The 25,720-nt window shown below is 38.9% G+C and overlaps 2 protein-coding genes and 1 pseudogene across 2 annotated transcripts in view; all 3 read left to right on the top strand.

The window, feature by feature from the left end:
• The window catches only part of TRPM7 (transient receptor potential cation channel subfamily M member 7), a 102,240-nt gene extending 92,814 nt beyond the window's left edge, over positions 1-9,426 (top strand). The window contains exons 37-39 of the mRNA XM_045529156.1: positions 4,506-4,557; positions 4,661-4,767; positions 7,914-9,426. Of these exons, the coding sequence (XP_045385112.1) occupies positions 4,506-4,557; positions 4,661-4,767; positions 7,914-8,044 (290 nt within the window). The 3' untranslated portion in view covers positions 8,045-9,426. The remainder of the gene's footprint in view (positions 1-4,505; positions 4,558-4,660; positions 4,768-7,913) is intronic.
• A 5,891-nt stretch (positions 9,427-15,317) lies between these two features.
• LOC123622625 lies at positions 15,318-15,902 on the top strand (annotated as a pseudogene).
• Positions 15,903-17,269: 1,367 nt separating this feature from the next.
• Positions 17,270-25,720, top strand: part of USP50 (ubiquitin specific peptidase 50) — a 35,664-nt gene continuing 27,213 nt past the window's right edge. The window contains exons 1-5 of the mRNA XM_045529134.1: positions 17,270-17,466; positions 20,407-20,601; positions 20,872-21,067; positions 23,122-23,331; positions 24,613-24,755. Coding sequence (XP_045385090.1) covers positions 17,414-17,466; positions 20,407-20,601; positions 20,872-21,067; positions 23,122-23,331; positions 24,613-24,755 — 797 coding nt within the window. The 5' untranslated portion in view covers positions 17,270-17,413. The remainder of the gene's footprint in view (positions 17,467-20,406; positions 20,602-20,871; positions 21,068-23,121; positions 23,332-24,612; positions 24,756-25,720) is intronic.

The following is a 25,720-nucleotide window of genomic DNA, read 5'->3' as shown; positions in this document are numbered from 1 at the left end:
ATTTGGGGCCGGGTGTGGTAGCTCACGCCTGTAATCCTAGCACTCTGGGAGGCCAAGGCGGGCGGATTGCTTAAGCTCAGGAGTTCGAGACCAGCCTGAGCAAGAGCGAAACCCCGTCTCTACTAAAAATAGAAAGAAATTAGCTGGACAACTAAAAATATGTAGAAAAAATTAGCCGGGCATGGTAGCGCATGCCTGTAGTCCCAGCTACTCGGGAGGCTGAGGCAGTAGGATTGCTTGAGCCCAGGAGTTTGAGGTTGCTGTGAGCTAGGCTGATGCCTCGGCACTCTAGCCTGGGCAACAGAGTGAAACTGTGTCTGAAAAAAAGAAAAAAAAAAAAAAGAAGAAATTTGGATGGGGCATAGTAGGGATGGCTCATCTGTGCCGTCACCTCAGAGAGCTCAAATGGCTGGAGACATTGGACAGGTTGACTGGAGTTAAGTGTCTGAAGTCTCTGTTCACTGTCAGCCGAATTCCTCAATTCTCCACATAGTCTCTCTACATGGCTAGCTAGCTTAGGCTTTCTTATAGCATGCTAGTTTCAGGTAGTTAGACTTCTCCCACAGTGGCTGACTTCCTTTAGATAGAAAGCAGAAACTCTTAAGGTTAGGCCCAGAACTGGCCAAGATCCCTTCTGTCATATTTTGCTGATCAAGGCAAGTTATAAGGGTAGCTCAGATTCTAGGGGAGGGGGGAAGTAAATGCCAGTACTTGATGGGTGGCGCAGCATGTATGTAGGGAGGGAAAAATTACTTATAGCCATCTTAGCAGACAGACTGTGTCATACATTTGGCAAAAAATATATTGTGACTGTGTGAGGGCAGCTTTGCTTAGAATAATGTCTGCTCAGCATCACAGCAGGGTCAAAGGAAAGTTAAAGTGAGCAAGTTGCCAGTTCTGCTTGTATAATACTTTATTTCATATGATGGCTTCCATAATTTTTTTCCATAAAGAACAGCCTTAATTTCAAATGTGAACAAAGACCAGATTTTAAATCACGTAAGAACAATTGTTTAGAATATATATCACTCAATGACTCCTTTCATTACATAGGTACAAATATAAAAGATTTGTTGAAAAGTAAACAGTTGGTATTGATTCAGCTCAAGACTGAAAATCTATATAAAAAGGACTATCCTTTTTTCATTAGCTCATAACTTTATATAAATGATTAAGGTGGTATATGTAGTGAATACTTTCTGATGTCAGTTATTAATCAGGCCAGTCCAATTAAGTTTAAAAAAAATGTAGGCATGTCTTCATTATATTGTGGGTTCAGTTCCAGACCACTGCAATAAAGCAAATGTCACAATAAAGTGAATGTTGCAATAAAGTGAGTCACACAAAGTTTTTGGTTTCCCATTGCATATAAAAGTTATGTTTATATTATACTGTAGTCTATTAAGGTGTACAATAGCATTATGTCTGAAAAAACAATTTATATACCTTAATTTAAAAATACTTCATTGCTAAAAAAATGCTAACAATCATCTGAGCCTTCAGTGAGTTGTAATCTTTTTGCTGAGGAAGGGTCTTGCCTCACTGTGGTGGTTGCTGAAAGTTGGGGTAGCTGTGGCAATTTCTTAGGGGCTTCAGGATTTTTGGTATGGTAGATGATCATCAGCTTCAGCTTAAACTCCTCAGCTGCATTAGACTCTAACAAGAGTGTCAGCCTGTCTTTTGAAGCTTGGAAGCCAGGCATTGACTTCTCCTCTCCAGCTAGAAAAGTCCTGGGTGGCATCTTCCAATACAGGGCTTTGTCTGCATTGAAAACCTGTTGTTTAATATAGCCTTCTTCAATTATCTTAGCTAGATCTTCTGGATAACTCCCCCCTCCCCCCAAGATGTCCATGTCCTATCTTCTAAATAACTTGCTGCAGCTTCTCCATCAGTACCTGCTGCTTCATCTTGCACTTTTATGTTATGGAGACAGCTTCTTTCCTTCAATCTCATGAACCAACTTCTGTTAACCTTAGACTTTTCTTCTGCAGCATCCTTACCTCTCTCAGCCTTCACAGAATTAAAGAGAGTTGGGGCCTTCCTCTGAATTAGGCTTTGGTTTAAGGAAATGTTGTGGCTGATTTGATCTTCTATCTAGATCACTAAAACTTTCTCCATAGCAGCAATTAGGCTATTTCACTTTCTAATCACATGTGTTTATTGGAGTAGCACTTTGAATTTCCTGCAAGAACTTTTTTCCTTTGCATTCACAATTTGGCTAGCTGTTTGGCACAAGAGGCCTAGCTTTCAGCCTATCCCAGCTTTCGACATGCTTTCCTCACTAAGCTTAAAAATGTCTAGCTTTTGATTTAAAGAGACATATAATTTTTCCTCCCGCTTGAACACTTCGAGGCCATTGTAGGTTTATTGATTGACCTAATTTCTTTTTATTTAATTTTTTTAAATTGGCTACTTTCAATATTTTTGTGTCTCAGGGAATAGGGAGGCCTAAGAAGAGGGAGAGAGATGCAGGGGGCGGGGAATGGCTGCTTAGTGAAGCAGTCAGAACACACACAATATTTATCTATTACATTCACTGTCTTATATGGCCACATGGTGCCCCCAAACCAATTACAGTAGTAACACCAAAGATCACTGACCACAGATCACCATAACAAATATAATAATGAGAAATTATGAAATACTGTGAGATTACCAAAATGTGACACAAACTGAGCACATGCTATTGGGAAAATGGCGCCGATAGACTTGCTTGACATGGGGTTGCCACACCTTCAATTTGTAGAAAACACAGTATCTGTGAAGCACAATAAAATGAGATGTGCCTGTCATTAAAATATATTCTTCAGTCATTTAAGCACACATAGGAAGGGAGACCAAACAAATTTTGTCTATGTTAATTTAAGAGATGGTAGTTATTTTTAATAAGCAAAGTAGTTCTGATGTTTTCTCCGTAATATGTTCATTGAGCAATTTTTATGTAGAAATATTTTAGATGATTACTACAATAAGTTAAACAATATAGAGACATATAAAGAACAAAGTGTTTTCAGCCTTACTGTTTCTCTCCTTCTGTGAAGGAGAGAAGGCTTTTTTTTTCCTCTTCGTTTTTTTGTTTTGTTATTTGTTGGGTTTTTTTTTTTTTTTTTGAGGCAGCGTCTCACTCTGTTGCCCGTGCTGGAGTGCAGTGGCTTCATCACAGCACAGTGTAACCTCACACTCCTGGGCTCAAGCAAATCCTCCTGCCTCAGCCTCCCAAGTAGCTGGGACTACAAGTGAGCACCACCACACCTGGCTGATTTTTCTATTTTTTGTAGAGATGGGGTCTTGCTCTTGCTCATGCTGGTCCCAAACTCCTAGCCTTAAGTGATCCTCCCATCTTGGCCTCCCAGCGTGCAAAGACTACATACATGAGCCACTGTGCCTAGCTCCTCATTTTTTTTAATCATTTTGTTTTGTTATATTGTGCTGGTCTTCTCTAAACTGGGATCATGAGCTATAGTTTTTTATCACCTTTTTTTTCTACCTAACAGTACATCATGGACATTATCCTTACTAATAAATCTGAGTTATTTCTTTAATAGCTTTATGATAGTCTATAGTAGGGAGGTGTAGCATGGCTTACATCTCTACTGATAGACATTCACTCTAGTTCTAGTTTTATTCCACTACAAACATTGCTGCAGGAAACATATTTGTGTACTGCTACTTTTATCTCCATAAAGTAGGTTCCTAAATTGGCTTAGAAAAAAGAAGATGTGAGTACAATTTTAATTTTAGTAACTACTGCCAGGTTACTTTCCCAAAGGTTATAATCTCTCCAGTATTGAATATTCTTAATATTTGCCAGTCTGTTGAGTGGAAAATAGTATCATTTTAATTCTGGGTTTTCCTTTTGTGAAATTGAATCATCTTACTAGATTTTGTTCTCGTAGGTTAAATATTTATGATTATTCAAAATTTCAGTAGGTGTTTTTAAATTTTTTTTTTATTTTATACATTTGTGTGAATATATGATAGACTGGAAAGATTTAACCACACTTTTAATACCACTAGTGAGGGCTGGAGGTGAAGGATGATGTTCACAATCTTACTCTTTATGTTAATCTGAATATTTTGCAAGAATACGTTAACGTGTGGTTTTTTTCTTAAATCCACAACACAACATTTATTTTAAAAGTACTGTGGATTATTTCTTCATGTACCAAATTGTTCTTTGCTAACTAATTTGAAACAAGGCCAGATTGTATAGATCTTTTACAAGGAAATAGATACTTGCTTGGAACCTTGACCCTGATGAATCAGAAGCTGGGTACCATCAGGAGCTTGCGTGCCTACCTGCCAACTCTGAAGTTTAACTGATAGAATGCCAAGGTCATAAATTAAGCTAGGAAATATCAAGAGAAAAACTATATTCCTTTGAGTAATGTAATATTGTCATGAATGATGATGCTAGGAACTCTCTCAAAACTTTTAATTATGTAAGTGTCAATGTTTATGTCAATTATGTAATATAAATTGTCTTTTTTATATATACAATAAAGGTGTGGGTGAAAATTTGACTGACCCATCTGTGATAAAAGCAGAAGAAAAGAGGTAATTAGGTTTTAAAAGTTCATTAAGGTATATTTTCATAATTTCAAATTTTACATTTTTACCTGCATAAACTGCCTTTTCTTTTTAACTACCAATTCCACAGATCCTGTGATATGGTTTTTGGCCCAGCAAATCTAGGAGAAGATGCAATAAAAAACTTTAGAGCAAAACATCACTGTAATTCTTGCTGTAGAAAGCTTAAACTTCCAGGTAAAAATTTTCTTAAATGTAATATATAAATTGTTAGCAAAGTTGGTTACTATAATACTTCATAAAGCCAGAGGTACAAAGGTTCAGTAGTCTCTAATTGTGCCAGCTTTACCAGCTCCTTCACAAATACACATTGTTGGTTATAAATGGATATGTGTTTTCTTTCTTTACTTATAAAAATACAAGTTCATTTATTTAATACATTGTGTCTGCAGAATGTCAGGGACTGTGGTAGGTATTGATGGTAGTAGACTAGTGAACCAGATAGACATGGCGAGGGCTGGAAGTGAAGGGTGATGTTCACAATCTTACTCTTCATGTTATTCTGAATATTTTGCAAGAATATGTTAACACATGCCCTCATGGAGTTTAGTCTAATGTTGAATATTGACAGGATTAACAGGGAGTTACAAAGCTGATACAGTGCAATTTTTTGTTTGTTTCTTGTTTTATTTTTTGGACGGCAGGGTCTCGCTATAATAATCCCTGATGCTAGCCTTGAACTCCTGGGTCTCAAGTGATCCTCCCACCTTAGCCTTCTCAGTAGCTGACACTACAGTCGTATGCCATGGTCACAGCTAGTTTTTTTTTTTTTTCTTTAATTAGCACATCTGTTTTTTACACTATTATAGTCAGGATTTCACAGCTGGAGGAGACCGTAAAAGCAATCCAGTCCAGATCCTTCATTTTACAGATGATATAATTAAATAGAGTTGAGATGATTTGTTCATGGTTACACCCATTAGCCAACAATGCAATCAGTGCTCGAGTTGTAATTATGTGTCTCTCCACTGTTCTTTGTACAGTAGAGCTGCAAATTAGCTTGTATTCCCTAAAACATATTGGCATAGTCTTGAATTTAAAATTTATCAAAAGTAATTCATATAGTTGCAGATATGTATTTGGATCATTTACTATAAGCTATTTCTTAGATTAAATAGTGCATATTCTGAGTGTCAGTTCTATTTTATATGGAAATAAAAGTATGAGAGTATATGCATGACTATGGTTTAAATTATAAATTTGATATTACTACATTAAATTTTCCAATTTGGCAACTAATCTTATATATGTCTATAACTTAAGTGATTTCATCCTGTCTGGTAAGTATAAATGCATTCTACATACTGATCATACCAAATTTGTCTGAAGATTTTACTTCTTTCCCGAATTCCTGTTTCTATGTTCAGTTGTCTACATTTCTACTTGATACACTAAAGCATCTCTGTAGTAATATGTCCTTTCCAGAATTCTTGATCTTCATCTCCCTGTCCTACCCACAAGTCTACTTCCCCAGCCATTAATGGTTACCCAGCTGCTCGGACCTAAAACTATCTGATTCCTTTTATCCCTTGCATTTCATAGCCAATCCACCAAATTCTGTACATTCTAATTCTGAAATCTCCCTAGAATTAATCTATTTGTCTCTGTCTTAATTGCTACCATTGTTGTTTCCTGGACTGCTGCCATTCACCCTCTAACAAAACTTTACAGGACCACCAGAATAGTTATTTAAAACAAATTGGAGCCGGGCGTGGTGGCTCACGCCTGTAATCCTAGCCCTCTGGGAGGCCGAGGTGGGTGGATCACTCGAGGTCAGGAGTTCGAGACCAGCCTGAGTGAGACCCCATCTCTACTAAAAATAGAAATAAATAATCTGGACAACTAAAAATATATATAGCAAAAAATTAGCCGGGCATAGTGGCGCATGCCTGTAGTCCCAGCTACTCGGGAGGCTGAGGCAGTAGGATCGCTTAAGCCCAGGAGTTTGAGGTTGCTGTGAGCTAGGCTGACGCCACGGCACTCACTCTAGCCTGGGCAACACAGTGAGACTCTGTCTCAAAAAAAAAAAAAAAATAAAACAAATTGGAGGCCAGGCGTGGTGGCTAACGCCTATAATCCTAGCACTCTGGAAGGCTGAGGTGGGAGGATTGCTTGAGCTCAGGAGTTCAAGACCAGCCTGAGCAAGAGCGAGACCCCACCTCTACTAAAAATAGAAAAGTTAGCCAGACATTGTGGTGTGTGCCTGTAGTCCCAGCTACTTGGGAGGCTGAGGCAGGTGGATCACTTGAGCCCAGGAGTTTGAGGTTGCTGTGAGCTAGGCTGACGCCACAGCACTCTACTCAGGGCAACGAAGTGACTCTGTCTCGGAAAAACAAAAAATAAAAATAAAACAAATTGGATTATGTTTCTCCCTTGAGACTGCTTGAATACCTTCTACTGGATTTTTATTGTAGTCTGTTCTTCTCATCATAGCTTGTATACCCTAGATCAGGGCCAGCAAACTTTTATAAAGGGAAAGGTAGTAAATATTTTAGGCTTTGTGGGCCATGTGGTTTGTGTGTCAGTTTTCCAATTCTGCCATCATAGTTCAGAAGTAATAGCCATAACCTGTAAACAAATGAGCATGGCTGCATTCCAATAAAACTATTTACAAAAACATGCATCAGGTCAGATTTTGCCCACAAACTGTAGTTTGACAATCCTTGGCCATTAACTGCTGCTTGACCTCATTTTCTATTAGTTTTCCTCTAATTCACTATACACTGTCTTCTTGCCCTTCTTTGAGCATATTAAGTCCACTTCTGTCTTACAGTCTTTGCAGTTAACACTCCCTGTGCCTAAAATACTCTTCCTAGAGCTTTGATAGTTCACTTCTCAATATTCAGGTCTTTACTCATGTCTTCCTCTGGCTTTTCTGCCCAGCCCTGTCTGAAAGAATCACCCTATACCATCTTCTATTTGGCCCTCATTATACTTCATTACACTCTTTTCTTCAAAGCACTTGTTACTACTTATAATTCTATCATTTTTCTATTTGCTTAATTTTTCTTCACCCACTAGAATATAAGTTCCATAAGATCAGAGACCTTGGCTGCCTTGTTCATTGCTACATTCCCACACTTACATGTCAGTTACTGACTCACGGTCAATGTGTGCTAATTATCTATTGAGTGAATGAATGAATAACTTCATTTTCATGTGTATAAATTTTGTGACCATTGAATTTATAACAACCTAGTGGAAAACAGATCTGACACTTTTAGAGGAAAATTGATTTAGAAAATATTCTTAATTCTCCATTTCTAAGAAATACTGACCTTTTTCCCCCCCTTTTTTTTTCTTCTGGGGGTGGTGAATAATAGATCTGAAGAGGAATGACTATACGCCTGATAAAATCATATTTCCTCAGGATGAGCCTTCAGATTTGAATTTTCAACCTGGAAATTCCACCAAAGAATCAGAATCAACTAATTCTGTTCGTCTAATGTTATAATATTACTGAATCACTGGTTTTGCCTACACCTCACAAAAATGTTACTGTGTCACTTTTCCTTCCTGAGGAAATCGTTTGTGATATAGAAACATGTATGCAAATTGAATTTACTGACTCCAGCATAGTTAAAAGGTCGATATTCTTTTGACCTGATTAAATTGGTTAGTCAGAAACTCCCTATAGGATACAGCTGGCAGTGGGGAAATTTTTAAGGTAACAGAAAATTAGTATTTATAACTTTTTAAAGGGCTTTTTATAGCAGAGGATCTCATTTGACTTTGTTCTGATGAGGGTGATACCCTCTCTTATGTGGTGCAATACCATTAACCAAAGGTAGATATCTGCAGATTTTACTGGCATTCAGCTAGGGAGATGAAGAAATCACTCAGTCCTTTGGTTAAATGGCAGTCAAGAGTCTTCCTCGGTGTGTTTAGTGTGTTCAGTGATCTCTTGTCACTAGTTCCCAACTAGATGCTTGTTGGCCACAGGAAAGGAGATGACTTGTTAGAACTCTAGATTCACAGAGATATAAGAAGCCTGAGCTGGAGACCATTTTTTAAGAGGGAGTGTATTTATGAATGAGGGTTAGGTTCCATATTTAAAGACAGAGCCAGTTTTTTTGTTAAATAGAGCCCAAATTGTGCAAAAGTATTAGTTGGTTTTTTTACATTGGTTTATCAAGTCACTGTTAAGTAGAAGAAAGCCATGGTAAACTGGTATATAACCTAAATTTGTAAAAGGAGAAACTTAATGTTCAAGGGAAGTTACTTTGTGAAGAAAAGTTAAAGTACTTTTTTCCTCTCTATATCTGTAGTGACCACCTGGAAGTTAGATACTTCTCCAAAGATTTTATTGACCAGTATGTCAAATCAGAATGTAAACAGGAATTCTTGCATATGTGTAAAATTGTGTAGGAACATTTGAACACAATGTTGTTGGTGGTACTTATTTAAGAAATTAATCGAATTGGATTATCATTATGTGATGTCGGCAGATTGCAATGCAACTTTATGCCAATGAAATGTAATTTAACAGCCCCAGATATTGTTGAATATTCAACAAGAAGAAAAGCTTTTCATCTGACTAAAGTTTTATAATTTTATGCTTTAATTTTTTTTCCCTTTTTTCTTTTTGTTTGTTTCCTAGGTACTAATTTTAATTTTTATTTGGAAGGGAGCAGTATAAAGCTTATTTGTATTCAGTAGTGTATCTCATAGATACAGACAAAGCAAGAAGAGATAAGCTGTTTAAATAGTGTTTAATATTGATTGGGGGTAGGGAGAAAGAAAAAAGTGTATTACTTAAAGATATTATACTATATACATTTTGTATATCATTAAATCTTAAAAGAAATTAAATAAATTTATTCTTGTTTACAGATGTCTAGTGAGTTTAATCATTCTGAAAAATTATCTGACATTTTCAGAGTGTCAATTTATTTTGAGTATCGGTGCTTTTAAATGAACTATTTGTTCACCTATGCCTTTTAATCTCCTGTGCTGTATAATATTTAAATTGATACTGGTTTCCTACTGTTTTTTTAAAATCTGTCTCTTATTTTCTTTTCTTGTGCCAGAAAATGGGGATATCAGTTATCTATTGATGTCTAATTTTGTGTTATTTTCACAGGATGACAATAGTAGCTAACTGTGCTTAATATATGCCAAGCACTACTCTAAGTACTTTACTTATATTTATATTAACTTGTTTCATCCTTATAATAACCTTATGAAATGGGTATTATTGTCCTGTTTTGCAGATTAGAAAATTAAGGTGCTATAGAAGTAAAGTAACTTTCTAAAGATTCTTGGAATTAGTAAGTAGCAACACTAGGATTTGAACCCAGGCTGACTGGCTTTCATCTGTGCTCTTAAGCTCTATGCTATATTGACTCTCAAGCATAATGCCCATTGATAATTTCTGTACCATTTCCTGGTTATTTTACTGAAACATACCTATTCCATTAACTTTTGGGGTTAATTCTGGAAAGTAACAGTTTATTTGTAAACCACATTTCTCATCTCTAAGAAGTGTTATCTTCCTTTAGATTATTGAAGTTCATTATTATTACCCCATGATCTGAAAGTGTCATTTGCTTAATCTCTTTAATGTTTTCTTCTCAATCTCATCCTACAGAGAAGAATAAAACTGTCTTTCACCAAATGAATTCTTAAAATGGGGAATTGTCTTCTGCAGATGTTCTCTAATAGTATGCCCTCTTCAATCTGTTGATATGTGTGTGCCATTATTACTTTTAAAGTAATGCATGTTGATTGTATAGGAGTGTATAGAAAAAATTTTAAATATAAAGAAAAATATAAAACTAACCCCCTTTCCCACCCTCAAGTCAGACTATGTTGCTTTCATAGTTACTATCTAGCTGTCTACCCCACTAAATTATATACTTCGCAGAGGGAAGGGACCCTTAAGACTTTTCACTGGGTGGGTAGCACCCAGCACTTTGCATGATACTTGGTTTGTGATAGGCACACAGTAAAAAAATTCATGAATGATAAAATGTTTTTACACAATACTAAACTTTCTCTTGAGGAAGATAGAGCACGATGATGTGGTGTTACACGTTTTAAGTAGACAGTCAAGGCAACAGTACCCAATAAATAGCTGTTTATCACATGGAAGAGAGAGCAAGTAGTTACTTACAGAAAATTATGTGTTTGCACTGCAGGGATTTTTGTGATCCTTCTTATTTACCATGTCTGGTCTTATTGTTTCCTAGCTGGGTTTCACACAAGGCATCTGTATTTAAAGGCCACAGATGATCTGTGAGCTTTTTTTAGGAAAATTCTAAGCTAAAGTTTTGATCCTCTCTGGAATATGTTTTCCTTTCTTCTGTGCTCTTTGGACATGCCTTAAAGCACAGTTTCTTTCCTAGAATCCGTGATTCCCCTTGGGTGGGATATGAGTGGGAATGGGAGAGGAAATGGTTATTCTTCAGAAAAGCCATGCACTCCAGCTAACAGTCAACAGCACTGTTTAACATTATGATAGGCATACAGATTGACAAAACAGAAGTAAAGAGTCCAGAAATACACCCCCATATTTACAATTGATTTTTAACAAGGGTGCCAAAACAATGAGAGAAGGAATAGTCTTCAATAAATAATGCTGGAACAACTGGATATCACATGCAAAAGAATGAAGTTGGACCCACTACCGCACATCATATACAAAAATTAAAATGGATCTCAAACCTAAATGTAAGAATGAAAATTGTAAAAACTCTTAGATGCAGGGGGTGAATCTTTGTGACCTTCAATTAGGTGATGGTTTCTTAGGACACCAACAACACACACAACCATAGAAAAAGTAGGCAAATTGAATTTCATCAAAATAAAAAATTTTTGTGCTTCCAAATACACCCTAACAATGAAAAAGAATCCACAGAATGGGAGAAGAATTTTGCAAATAATATATCTGATAAGGGACTTGTACAAAGAACTCTTACAACTCAACAATAACAAAAAAGACAACCTAATTTAAAAATGGGCTAAGGAAGGATCTGAATAGACATTTCTCCATGTATACATTGGATATGTGTATACCCATCCTATGGGATGTTTTTAGCAATAAAAAGGAAAGTGCTGATCGAATGAATGGGCCTTTCAATTCAAAGGAATGAAGTACTGATAAATCCTATGGGTTATTACATTTTATAGTATCAATGGAGTATACACTGCAGTGCAAAATGGAGCTGGATAGACTTGGACTCTGATTCTTACTCTGCCATTTACTCCATGAGTGACTTTGGCTTATTGAGCAAACTTCCCTGACAGTACTTAGAGTGGTGTTGTGAAGGTTCAATGAGTTAAGTACTCAGCAAGCACACAGAGGTACTCAAAATATCAGGTCCCTCCTTGCTACCTTCTTTCCTTGGAAGCTCCAATGAAGAAAGGAGGACATGATGAAGAACAGAAAACATTCTGAGAGTGCTTTTCTCCACAAAGGAATTTGTCATCTTGTAGGTTCTTCCTTTAGTAGTATAGTTAAAAGTATGAACACACTTAAGAGATTTGTAAGTATGTGTCATGTGCATCAAAGTGCTTAAGTCTACTACATGTTAACATATTTGAAGGCACTTTTTGGTAACCCTTTAAGAATGAAACTAGGAAAAAGGGTGTAAAAAGTAGCCACAGGTACCAAATTTAAAAGTAAAACATCAAGAGAATGCAAGTAATTGTGTTCAATTATAATATATACAAGTGCATGTGTAAAATGTCAAATTATAATGGAAAATATGTGGGTGAGCAAAGGTTTATGAAATATACAAATATAAATGCTTGCTGGCAAATAGCTATAACATGGTATGTTTTGGGGAAAAACTAGAATAAAGATGTTTATGAAAAGGATTAAGGGAAGGTGGTAGTAAAAGCACACTAAAGCTCTCATTTCTATTTGGGAAAAATTGCAGATGTTTTTGACATCGATTTAAGAGTGATTTTAAGTGTGGGTAACCCTATCTATCCTCACTTCCAGTATGTGATGTCAGGAACTACATAGATTAATGTAATTTTTTCACACAAACTCGTTACATACCATCCAGAGCTTGGAAACCAAACGGGTTGGGATAATATAGTATCCCTTACTATTCAAACCGTAGACCCAAATAGATTAAGGTAACATAGATTACTTTTATATTTTTGAAATATTTAAAGGAAACAAGAATATAAAAACAATGTACAACTTTCACACAATGAGAAGGGAAAGAAAATAGTCTGAGGGGAGGGGAGGTTTAAAAAAGAAGTAATCCACCTTGAAAAGAGAGAAGCAAAAAATAACAGGAAGAGCCAGACCCCTTTCTTCTTTTCTTTCATCTTCATTAATAATTTTGTCTAAAACCCATTGGGTTTCAGACCCATCAAGGCAAGCGGTCATGTTGGGTGGCAGCAATGACCTGGCATGGGGTGTCAGAGCAAAGCAGGGTGAGGATAGTGTTTGTGTGTTACGAAATGGGATGGCAGCAGGGACAGGAGATTACTGACATGCACAGGGGTTGATCAAAGAAGGAAATTTATTGTGGACAATAAGAGGTGTCTCACTCTTGGAGATGGCATTGTAAATAAATATGGAAAGGGAGAAAACTGAATTAAACCGGAAAGGTAGGTTTGGAATTGGAATTATTGGTGTGAAGTCGTGGTTCTCAAACTATAGAAATATACATATGGATGGATGGATGCAAACATTCCCTAGCTATTTTTATTTCTTTTATTTTTACCCCTTCCTGCCCTATGCCCTAGGTTTTTCTACTGAGAGGACCTGGCCTGGAAGCAGCGATGCTGTAATAACGAGTATACCCAGCTAGCTCCCAGATAGTGGTTCCTAAATACCATTCTTTACTAAAAGGAACCAGGGCTCTTAGAGAAACAGCTGACCAGGATTGGGGCAGGAATGGTACAAGGAAAGTCTGGAAGGTATTGAACTGCTGTGCCGAAAAGTAAGGAAGTGCTCCAAGAATGATGGGGACATGTCAAATGAATACAGAAGACATCTCCAAGGGCCTCCTACAGGCTAATCTTGGGGCAACTTGAGCATTGAAAATAAATCATGAAAATAACATTTAATCCTTTTAACAAAACAGGAATTCATGAGTCCATACTGATGAAATAAAAGAATAAATGTGGGGGGTCAGGTGCAGTGTCTCACACCTGTAATCCTAGCACTTTGGGAAGCAAAGGTGGGAGGATTGCTTGAGGCCAGGAGTTCAAGACCAGCCTGGGAAACAGAGACCCCATCTCTACAAAAGAATAGAAAAATCTAGCCGGGCATGGTGGTGTGCACCTGTAGTCCCAGCTCCTCAGGAGACTGAGATGGGAAGATCGCTTGAGCCCAGGAGTCTGAGGTTGCAGTGAGCTATGATTGTGCCACTGCACTCCAGCCTGGGCAACAAAGCAACACCCTGTCTCTGAAAAAAATAATAATAAACTAAATTTGTGGTAATTTGTTACAACATTAACACATAGGTCATCTCACTCATGAATATAGATACAAACCGTGGACAAAAAGATTAGCAAATAGAATCCAACAATTCATGAAAATGATACCACATACCCAAGATGGGTTTATCTGAAGAAGATTGGTTTAATATGTGACCATCATCAATAATCAATAGTGAAGAAAAATCTCATGATTACCTCAATAAATATAGAAAAATCTGATCCCACCATCCATTTATGATTATAACCCTCAAAAAACTATGCCTGCAAACATCATACTTAATGGTGAATTACCCAAAGCTTTTTCTCTGAGTTAGGGAATACACTAAGGATACCTACTATCCCCACTTCCATTCAACCATTTTACTGGAGGTCCTAGCGAGTTATTACATAGGTAAGAAAAGACGTAAGAGAATGAAAAAAATTAAACTGATTTTGTTGCAAATAACTTGAATGTGTTTGTAGGAAATGCAAAGAACCTACACAAAAATTAGACATAAGTAAAGTTAAAAAGGTTCCAGGGTAGAAGATCAACATATGACGATTAATTGTATTTTTACCTACCGGCATCAAACATGAAATTTTAAAAAGACTCTATTGATTAGGAGAAACTGAAGAACTTGGGAATGCTTTGCTAACAGAGGGAGGAGGGTTGCAGGATTTAAGTCCTGCGGAGCACCACTGAGTTGACTTCCAGAGACACCTCTGTAAATACACCACAAATATCAAATAGCTGCAAGAGATGGTACCTCTAATAGCCAGGATCCCTTATCCAAGTGCCAAAGAATGATTATTGATGTCTGTGTAGCCTCAACATATATATATATATATATTTTTTTTTTTTAACCATTTGGACATAAGTGGGCTGCATATAATGGACTCTTCAGCACCTTACTTTTTTGACTTACCAGTAATATGTCTTGGAGAGGAAATCCATGTTAGCAAATGTATCTACTACATTCTTTTTTTTTTTTTTGCTCTGTTGCTTGGGCTAGAGTGAGCTGGAATCATCATAGCTCACTGCAACCTCCAACTCCTGAGCTCAAGTGATCCTCTTCCCTCAGCCTCTTGAGTAGCTGGGACTACAGGCGCGTGCCACCACACCCAGCTAGTTTTTTAGTTTTTGTAGAGACGGGGTCTCGTTACTGCCCAGGCTGGTCTCGAACTCCTGGCCTCAAGCAATCCTCCCTTCTTGGGCTCCCAAAGTGCTTGTTTTTTAATATTTTAGTTTGAAATAATTTCAAACTTGCAGAAGAATTGCAGGAATACTTCAAAGAACTCTGGTAGCGTTTCGTCTGGCAGCAGCCATCAGGTATGCCAAGATGGGCGTGTGCAAGTACATCCAGGACCTATGGAGGAAGAAGCAGTCTGATGTGATGCACTTTCTTCTGAGGGTCCACTGCTGGCAATACCACCAGCTCTCTGTGCTCCACAGGGCTCCCGGCCCCACCCAGCCAGATAAAGTGTGCAGACTGGGATACAAGGCCAAGCAAGGTTATGTCATATATAGGATTCATGTGCGCCATGGTGGCTGCAAACGCCCAGTTCTTAAGGGTGCAGCCTATGGCAAGCCTGTCCATCATGGTGTTAACCAGCTAAAGTTTGCTCGAAGCCTTCAGTCCGTTGCCCAGTATTGAGCTGGACGCCACTGTGGGGCTCTAAGAGTCCTGAGTTCTTACTGGGTTGGTGAAGATTCCATGTACAGATTTTTTGAGGTTATCCTCGATCCATCCTATAAAGCTATCAGAAGAAATCCTGACACCCAGTGCATCACCAAGCCGGTCCACAAGCACAGGGAGATGCGTGGGCTGACATCTGCAGGCCGTAAGTTCCACCACACTATTGGTGGTTCTCACCATGCAGCTTGGAGAAGGTACAACACTCTCCAGCTCCACCGTTACCGCTGATGTAAGTAATGGTTGGGAAATTCATACCTAATAAACAATTTAGGACAGTCCAAAAAAAAAAAAAAAAAACCAAAGAACTCCGGTATACCTTCACTCAGATTCACCAATTGCTGACATTTGGCTGCATTTGCTTTATAGCATTTGTTTTCTCACTCCCCCTTCCCTTCCTTCCCTGTGTCTCTACGTGTTTCCTGAACCATTTGAAAACCAGGTGCATATATCATGTCCCTTTACTCCTAAAAACTTCAGTGTGTGTTTCCTAAGAACAATTGCATTCTCTTGTACAATTTTATCAAATTCAGAAGATTCAACATTGATACGTATAAATATTGATATATATAATATAATTCATATATATTTTATAAATTGTTCTAATGTTCTTTATAGCAATTTTTCTGATCCAATCAGTGATTAAGGAATGCATTTAATTGTACTGTTTCTCTAGTTTCTTTATAATCTCAAATCATTCTCAGCCTTCTTTATCTTTCCTGACAGTGACATTTTTGAAGAGTTTAGTCTTTTATTACCTCGTTCATTTTTCTTGCTGCAGAGTTGAGAAAAGGCAATTCGAATAGGCCCTAAAGGCTCTTTACCTACTCCCTTGAGTGGCTTAGCCGGCTCTACAGATCTGAGTTAGCTCAAAGGAAGAGCAGGCTGGCATCGGCTCTGGAGCTCCAGAGGCTCCCATTTCTAACACAAACACTTCCTCAACCAGGCTGCTTCTACTGTTACATGGGTATACGTATTCTCTGACCCCATTTTCACCTAAATAGTTCTGAGGGTAAGGTTCCCTTTCTACTGGAGTGCTTTCTTAGGCACAGCTCTCTGTGAAGAATCTTCATATGTGCTCTGCTACTTCTCAGCTTGTAAGTTTTTCTGTAAGAAACCCTTTGTGGCACTAGTAGTGTCTGTGTTTCTGTCCCCAACCCTCTGACGATTGTTGATGACCATGAAAGGAACTATCTTCCCAATGTAGTGCATTTTGGAAGCAGCAAAATCCATCTGCCTCCCTCCTCAGGCGAGAAACATTCTCTCAGGGGTCCTAGGAGTTGTGCAGTCACTGGGAGGGGTGACGAGTGCCCAGAGCAAGCAGGGTTGCCATAGTGTCTACTAACTCAGTGGAGGTAAATCTTTTGTGCACATGTGTGGACGTGTGTAATGTATAATACATACACAAGAGAAATTGACTGATGGAGGAAGAGTGGTTACGTGTGCAATTCATTCTCCGAAACCTAATCTTTTTAAAGCATTTCCAACAACCAAGTAACCGTATCTAATGGCAACATGCTAGAATCTTGAGAGCGAATGGAAAGGATTATGATGTATGGAAAATTCCAAGTTGGAATGGTGCCTGATACACGTGAAAATCAGTTCGCAGCTGCTGGAAGTGGGGAGGAGCATATAAATTGTTTAAAACAAAAAGCCAGCGTTAACAGGCTTGGAGAAATGAAGTTAAAAGGATTAAATGTTGCTCCTGAATAGAAGTGAAAGTCCAACGTGGTTCCATTAAAATGACTTCTCAACGGTCTTTCCCTGCAGATGACTTCGGTATCTACTATGTCCTGTGAGCCTTTTCCTACTACAGCTTTCTAGATAAGATCAGTGGTGGGGGAGAGCCATGCTCAAAGGATTTAGGGGGTACATGCTGCATTTGGAGGGGTTCTCCCAGGTTTGACCCATGGGAGGTCCGCAAAAGGAAGGGAAGATATTATCTAATATCTCAGCAATAGATACATGTACTTCCTAAAGAGTGACAGTCCAGGGCCTCCCAACGACATCAGTAAGTAAAAGTGAAAATGGCCATTCATGTAACAGGGAACACTTTTCAAACTGACATATCTGTAAGTAGATATACTGAGACAACCTTAGATTATTAAGTATGCAATGTTCGATTTCCTTCAGTATTAAGACAGTTGATATCGCTGACATTTCACTCTGACATTTCTTGTTTTATTTTTATTGTGAAGGTACATCTTATTCTTTCAAACATATGATTTGGCTTGTGATTATCTTTCAAATTTTTTTAGAGCAATTTTTGTGAAACCATGGATAAGTTATAAATTCAAGTTATTTTCTTTTTTTTTTTTTTTTTTGAGACAGAGTCTCACTTTGTTGCCCGGGCTAGAGTGAGTGCCGTGGCATCAGCCTAGCTCACAGCAACCTCAGACTCCTGGGCTTAAGCGATCCTACTGCCTCAGCCTCCCGAGTAGCTGGGACTACAGGCATGAGCCACCATGCCCGGCTAATTTTTTTTTGTATGTATATTTTTAGTTGGCCAGATAATTTCTTTCTATTTTTAGTAGAGACGGGGTCTCACTCTTGCTCAGGCTGGTCTCGAACTCCTGACCTCGAGCGATCCACCCACCTCGGCCTCCCAGAGCTAGGATTACAGGCGTGAGCCACTGCGCCCGGCCTCAAATTATTTTCTAATATGAGTTCCGTTGTGGAACCAGTGCAGCGCAGACAGCTCAAAATATCAATGAAGGATGTGGCTAATGAATATATAGTACATCGATGCTTTGAGAAGTTCCATTCTGGTGATTTTAATCTTGAAAATGAGCCATGTGGGTGACCTCAGACCAAAATGGATATTGATGAGCTGAAAGCTGTGGTGGAAGCGAATTCATCTCAACCTATGCATGAATTAGCAGCAAGGTTTGACGTTACTATTCCAACAATATTGGACGATTTGAAACAAATTGGCAAGGTAAAGAAGCTGGATAGATGGGTTCAGCATGAACTAACTGAGCGTCAGAAGAGAAATCATCTTGAAGCTTGCCTTTCTTTGCTGTCACAACATAAAGGTGAACCACACATTGTTACATGTGATGAAAAATGGATTATTTTTGACAATTGCAAGCGTTCAGCACAATGGTTGGATAAAGATGAAGTGCCAAAACACAATCCAAAACCAAATATTCATTAAATACAGCTAATGGTGTCTGTTTGGTGGTCCAGCACTGGTGTTATCCACTACAGCTTCATGAAACCTAGTTAATCGATCACAGCGGATGTCTACTGCAACCAATTGGATGAAATGATGAGGATGCTTGCAATGAAGCAGCTGACACTGGTCAAAAGAGACAGGCCAATCCTCTTGCAAGACAATGCTCGACCACATGTCGCACAAACAACGCTGCTGAAACTACAGAGGCTGGACTTGGAAACTCTCTGTCATCCACTATATTCACCAGACTTTGCACCAACTGACTACCACTTCTTCCAGGCTTTGGACCACTTCTTGCAAGGAAAAATATTCAATTCTCAACAAGCTGTGGAAAACGCCTTTCACAATTTCATCACTACTTGCTCTGCAGGCTTCTTTGTTGCTGGCATAAACAAGTCACCGTTAAGATGGCAAAACTGTGTCGATAGTTTAAGCGCCTACTTTGATTAATTGTACTGCTTCTTGTTTGAGATATAATAAACTTTTGATTTGAAATCGGACATTTCATATTTAACGACCTAATAGCTGTTTCATGGAGTCCCAATTTTAGATACAGCACAAAGAAAGAAAAATCATAAAGGACAAAGATACTGGGCTGCCTGGCACAATATGAGAAATTATAAATGGAAGCTCTGTGTGGGGAGAGGAGGCCTCCTAGGGAGTCCTCAGTGTTCTCTGTGCACGTCTGGCCAACTCACGTGAACACTAATTCTGTAGCTTACTGTGAAGGACATACTAGATCACTCACTTTAAATTTGGGATTTGTTTGTTTTGAGACAGAGTCTTGCTTTGTTGCCTGGGCTAGAGTGAGTGCCGTGGCATCAGCCTAGCTCACAGCAACCTCAAACTCCTGGGCTCAAGCAATCCTCCTGCCTCAGCCTCCCGAGTAGCTGGGACTCCTGGTGCCTGCTACCACACCCGGCTGATTTTTGTATTTTTTTGTAGAGACAGGGTCTCACTCTTGCTCAGGCTGGTCTTGAACTCCTGAGCTCAAGTGATCCTCCCACTGTATTTGCCCATGGTATGACTAAACCACTTAAACCTGATATTTCATCTGTAAAATGGGATTTAAAAGTAAGTGTTCCTTCCCCATAAAATTGTTGAAATAATTTAATGGGAGAATACATGTTAAGTACTTAACACAGTGCCAGGCTCAATACATGATAGCTATTGTTGTTATTAATGATCATCTACTGTCATTATTATTACTACTGATAATAATTTAATTACCCAACAAAAAAGGAAAAGCTTTGGTATCTAGGGGAAAGTTTACATTTTTAGCCAAGCAATTCTAGGACTCTGAAAAGCTGATATTTTCAGTTGTCTGGCTTTGGCTTTGGGAAGACATTTTATCTGTCTTATTTGGCTTTGTTCAGCATTCTGGACTGCTTTTAGACTTCCAGTTCCAATACTTCTGTTCTTGGTATGCAACGTATCTGAGAGAAATCTTATTTAAAACTCTTCTTTATTTCAAGAGATTGAGAGGGGCTTATTGTCATCTGCGCATATTTTGTTCCCTCAAAATTCTTTCTTTCTTTCTCCGTGGCACCAACACAGTGCAGAGTGCACAGATTACTATGACAGCCTTCCAGTTAACGAGTCTGACGAGAAGCAGCCCCCCTTCCAGGGTGTGACCGGCCTGCGGAACTTGGGCAACACGTGCTACATGAATGCCATCTTACAGTGTCTCTGTAGCGTCTCGCCGCTGGTGGAGTACTTCCTCTCCGGAAAGTACATTACCGCTCTTCAAAAGTAAGGCCATTTCCAGTCCCTGCTGCCCCACCTCCACCCCCAGTTCCCTCCCAGTGAGGTTGGGGGAGGAACCCTCTGGAGACCCCGTTAAGGACTAAACAAGTCGGCAAAGGCGCAGCTCCCCAGATAACGTATCTAGGGCAGGTAAAGTGGGAAGGACAACCAAGACATGAATGAAGCTCCATCTTTGGACAAATTCCCCATGCTCGAGTGATTAGGTGCCTTCCTGTCATTAAATCAGCCAGAAACATGCCCCTTCCTTCTTCCAAGGGATTGCAGTGAGGTGGCCACTGCTTTCGCCTACCTGATGACAGACATGTGGCTTGGAGACTCGGACTGCGTCTCACCAGAAATATTTCGGTCAGCTCTTGGCAACCTCTACCCAGCATTTATGAAAAAGACACAACAAGATGCTCAGGAGTTCTTGATTTATGTCCTAAATGAACTACATGAGGCTCTGAAAAAGGTAAGTAGAATTAATGACTTTAAAATCAGGCCTACAGCTTTAGCAGCAACTTCCATTTCTCATTCTTTCATTCATTCAGTCAATAGCCTACTCTCTGCCAAGTGCTGTGCTAGGTGTTGGAGGTACAATGAGAACATTCAAATTAGTATCGAAATGTATAACTGTATTTACCAAACTTACTTATCATCAGAATCACCTGGGAAGATTTTATAACCCACATTTTAAGGCACTTACTGCAGTATTAGTGAATTATTATAGACTGTCTGCGGGCTGTCTTCTGAGGAAGCTCACATGGCATTTGCAGTGGTCAGCCGGGTGTGGGAACCACTCGTCTAGTTCCCTTTACAAATAAAATCTGCGTGGACTACTTTTTAAAAGTGGAAATCACTTCTTTAAAATAAAAAATATATTCCTCCTGAGAAATAAGATATAGAAATTTACAACTTAAATTTTCTTGGCACCTACAAATCCATGAAAATATGAAGCTTGGTATTAGATTAAGGGATAGATCTACGTGCTGTGAAGTTTCATCTTCATATCACACATGCCTAACCTAAGTTCTTCATTGGATTAGGACATACAGTTGATTAAGCAAGAAATCAGCCGGGCGCAGTGGCTCATGCCTGTAATCCTAGCACTCTGGGAGGTGGGAGGATTGCTCCAGGTCAGGAGTTCAAGACCAGCCTGAGCAAGAGCGAGACCCCGTCTCTACTAAAAATATAAAGAAATGATCTGGACAGCTAAAAATACATATAGAAAAAAATTAGCTGACATGGTGGCACATGCCTGTAGTCCCAGCTACTCAGGAGGCTGAGGCAGGAGGATCGCTTGAGCCCAGGAGTTTGAGGTTGCTGTGAGCTAGGCTGACGCCACCGCACTCTAGCTCGGGCAAGAGAGAGAGACTCTGTCTCAAAAAAAAAAATAAGAATGATACACTGCTATCAGAAACCACTTGGTTTTGGATCCAGGCAATAAATACAGTAAGAACTTTTTGAGAGTATGTATCATGTGTGATTTCTGATAATTCAGATATTTCCCTTGGTAAGTGAAGCTGAGGAATGATGACACCCTAACTCTGGTAAAACACATGTCCATGGCCCCATAAGCTGACAGCCTGTGACGATGATGTAGGTTCCTGGAGCCAGTGTTTCCTGGGAAGAGGGTAAGTAAGCGGTTGAGCTAGCTTTGGGTCTTGCAGGCAGATGTAGAGGTAAAATACAGGCATCCCATCTTTCCTCCCTCCAGTCCCTTCCAGTTACATTCCCTACCCTTTTCTCCTTCAGTTTATAGAAAATACTTTTTAAAAAGAGCAAATCTTAAATTGCCAAGGCAGCCTGATTTCACTGGCATTGTTTATGGCCTGGTTTGAATCTAGCTTATCCTCGGGAACAGCATTTCCGGAGCACACCCTGAATTTTCAGTGATTTTAGAGTCGCAGGAGAATATATATTTGGAAGCTGTATGAGCTGCACAGCTGGCTCTCATTTGGAGCTGTGCCCACCGTTCCACCTTGCTTGTTTCTTTCAGCACACTCTTTGTGGCCAAGGTCGTCCACCCTGACAGTAATATAATGCCCCTAATTCCTGGTTTGGTCTTGGGAACCAGAATGCTATTTATTTTGGGTTGGCTGCAGATGAGGACATAAATGATTTTTACTCACCACCACCTTCTTCTCTGGCTAAAAAAAGTACTGCCATGAATATCTTGTTATTATTAAAAGTGAAAATGGAACTGAAGATTGCAAATGATTAATGGCTACAGCTTGTGATCTTTATGCTGGCCATGTCCTGGATACTAGGTACGCAGTGAGGTAACATTAACACGAGGATATTTGCCTGAAAGTCAAGGATGTATCTTCAGGGAGTGTGGGTCTCAGACCAGAGCTCTTGCTCAGGCTGGTCTCGAATTCCTGAGCTCAAGCAATCCTCCCGCCTTGGCCTCCCAGAGTGCTAGCAGTGTATCATTCTGATGGAAAAAAAACCCGGTCATTCTATTAAAATTTTTTTTTTTGATAACCAGTAGTTGATTTGGGGGGAATTTGTTCCTTGTTTCAGTACCACCGAAGAAGATCATATGAAAAAAGATCTACTCAGAGATGCAGCAGGAAGATGATCGCCAATGAGACGTCCATCATCACTCAGCTATTTGAAGGGCAGCTCAATTATAGCATCGTATGTTTAAAGTGTGAGAACTGCACCTACAAAAACGAAGTCTTCACCGTCCTGTCGCTCCCCATTCCATCCGAATGTGAATGTTCCCTTCAGGTAGGGATTCTCTACGCCTGGATATCTTTGTCCTGCTCTACTCTCAGCCCGGGATTTTCTCAGGGTTGTTTCCTACATTATTTTTCGTATGAGAGGACTCACCCGACTGCTTTATAAAAGGGAAGTTCATGATGACAGAATTTTTTAAAAAAGCAACATACTGACCAAAAATTACTGAGTTCAGTTGTATTTCTAAACGTACCCAACAAAACAGCCTTACTGTAAAATCAGAAATATGTGTGGGGTTTATTCAGTCTATTTGAGATGACTTGCTGCATGTAAGGAATTTATAATTTCTGGCAAAATCTTCATGGCCCTTCCTCACCCCAAAGGTCTGTAGGCTCAGACTGGGAATTAGATATAAAAGATTCTGATTCTTAGTCTTGAGCTCTTATATTTTAGACTAAAACCGTGAAATGTTTTGGGAAGAGAATGGAATCTAGTGCCTTAGTTTACCTCTCTAATTTTCTTTACCATGATGCCAGAAGTGAATCTGTAAGACGGGGTGTGGGTATGGGGTGGCTGGCAGTAGAAGGCAGGCAGCCGTAAGTTTTCTTGCAGAATTATACACATTTATATTTTTCTCTCTAAATTATGAAAGCATATCTATTGCTTAAAGTTTTCACATACCAGAACTGGATAACAGACTCCTACTACCTATCCAGCATCAGTCTTTGTTCTCAGATCATACTGCCAAAAATTGCTAGAAAAGGAATCCCAAGCACTCTTTAAGTGAGGTGCTGGCAGGTCTACTGAAAACAAAATCTGTGCTTACCTTCCTCTTTACGTTAATGCTTTGCAAAACCAGGGGCCTGGCCACACCGAGGATATCTCCTGCAGATATGAGGTCTAATTTATTTCTGTTCTGCTGTCTTTATTATGGGTTACCCCAAAACCCTGAGATATGGTTATTTTTCAGTCATCAGATCACTTCAGTGATGAGATGAATAACATAAGACAGCTGCCTGACTTCATTAGTGAAAATTGCAAAGTCAGTACTATTTTGAAATAAACCAGAAATGTTAAAAAGCTGATTCATGAATTATCAGTGAGGTAGGCACTCAGATATAGTTCTGTAACTAGGTGAAAAAGAAGCACCTCCTTTGCTAGGTAGATTTCATAGCTGTCCGGGCTGCAGTTTGCAACACTGCTATATCCTGGACTTGTTGACTTTGAGACTTTGATGACATTTCCATAACTCTTTCAAAGTTCTAATATAAACAGAAACCCCAGGTTGCAATTGATCCAGTTTGGTCACCAAATGCTTTTTTTCCTCAACAGGACTGTCTCCAGTGTTTTTTCCAACAAGACACGCTGACCTGGAACAACCAGATTCGTTGCTCCTTTTGTGAAACCAAGCAAGAAACAGCTGTGAGGGCCAGTATTTCCAAAGCACCAAAAATAATTATTTTTCACTTAAAAAGGTAAGGATTTTGACATTTTGTGAATAGTTCTGAACAGCTTTATTGAGATATAATTCACATGCTAGGAATTCACCCATTTAACATGTATAATTCAATGGTATTTGGTATATTACATTATTAATGTTTTCAAATTGTGATACAAGTACACTGCATAACACAAAACCTACCATTTTAGCAATTACAGGTGTAAAATTCATTGACATGAATTGTTCACAATGTTCTGCAATAATCACCACTATTTCCAAAACTTTTTCATCACCCCAGACAGAAACTCTGTAACCATTAATAACTCCACATTCCTTCTCCCCCAGTCCCTGGTAACCTCTAATCTACTTCCTGTCTCTATGAATGTGCCTATTCTAGGTACCTGATATAAGTGGAATCATACGGTATCTGTCCTTTTAATCTGTCCTATTTCACTTAGCATAATGTTTTCAAGGTTCATCTATGTTGTAGCATGTACCAGAATTTCCTTCCTTTTGCTGGCTGAATAATATTCCATTGTGTGTGTATATAGCACACTTTGTCTATCTACTCATTTGTTGATGGACATTTGCGTTTTCCACCTTTTGGCCATTGGGAATAATGGCCATTGGTGTAAAAGTATCTGAGTCCTGCTTCTAATTCCTCTGAGTATATATCTAGAAGTGAAGTTGATGAGTCATATGGTAGGATTTTGAGGAGCTGCCAAACATTTCCATAGCGGCCTACAAAGGTTCCAATTTCTCTGCATCTTCACCAACACTTGATATTTTCCATTTATTGTTGTTTTTTTAATAATAGCCATCCTAAAAGAAGTTAAGTGATATCTCGTTGAGGTTTTAATTTGCATTTACCTAATGACTAATGATGTTGAGCATCTTTTCATGTGCCGTTGTCCATTCATATATCTTATTAGGAAGAATGTACATTCAAATCCTTTGTTGTGGGCAGATTTAAAGATAGGAAAAAGACACGAGGTAGCA

Source organism: Lemur catta, chromosome 1, assembly GCF_020740605.2.
Source record: "Lemur catta isolate mLemCat1 chromosome 1, mLemCat1.pri, whole genome shotgun sequence".
In the NCBI taxonomy this organism is placed as follows: domain Eukaryota; kingdom Metazoa; phylum Chordata; class Mammalia; order Primates; family Lemuridae; genus Lemur; species Lemur catta.
Note: the sequence above shows the minus strand (reverse complement) of the source record. Positions and strands in the feature narration are given on the sequence as shown.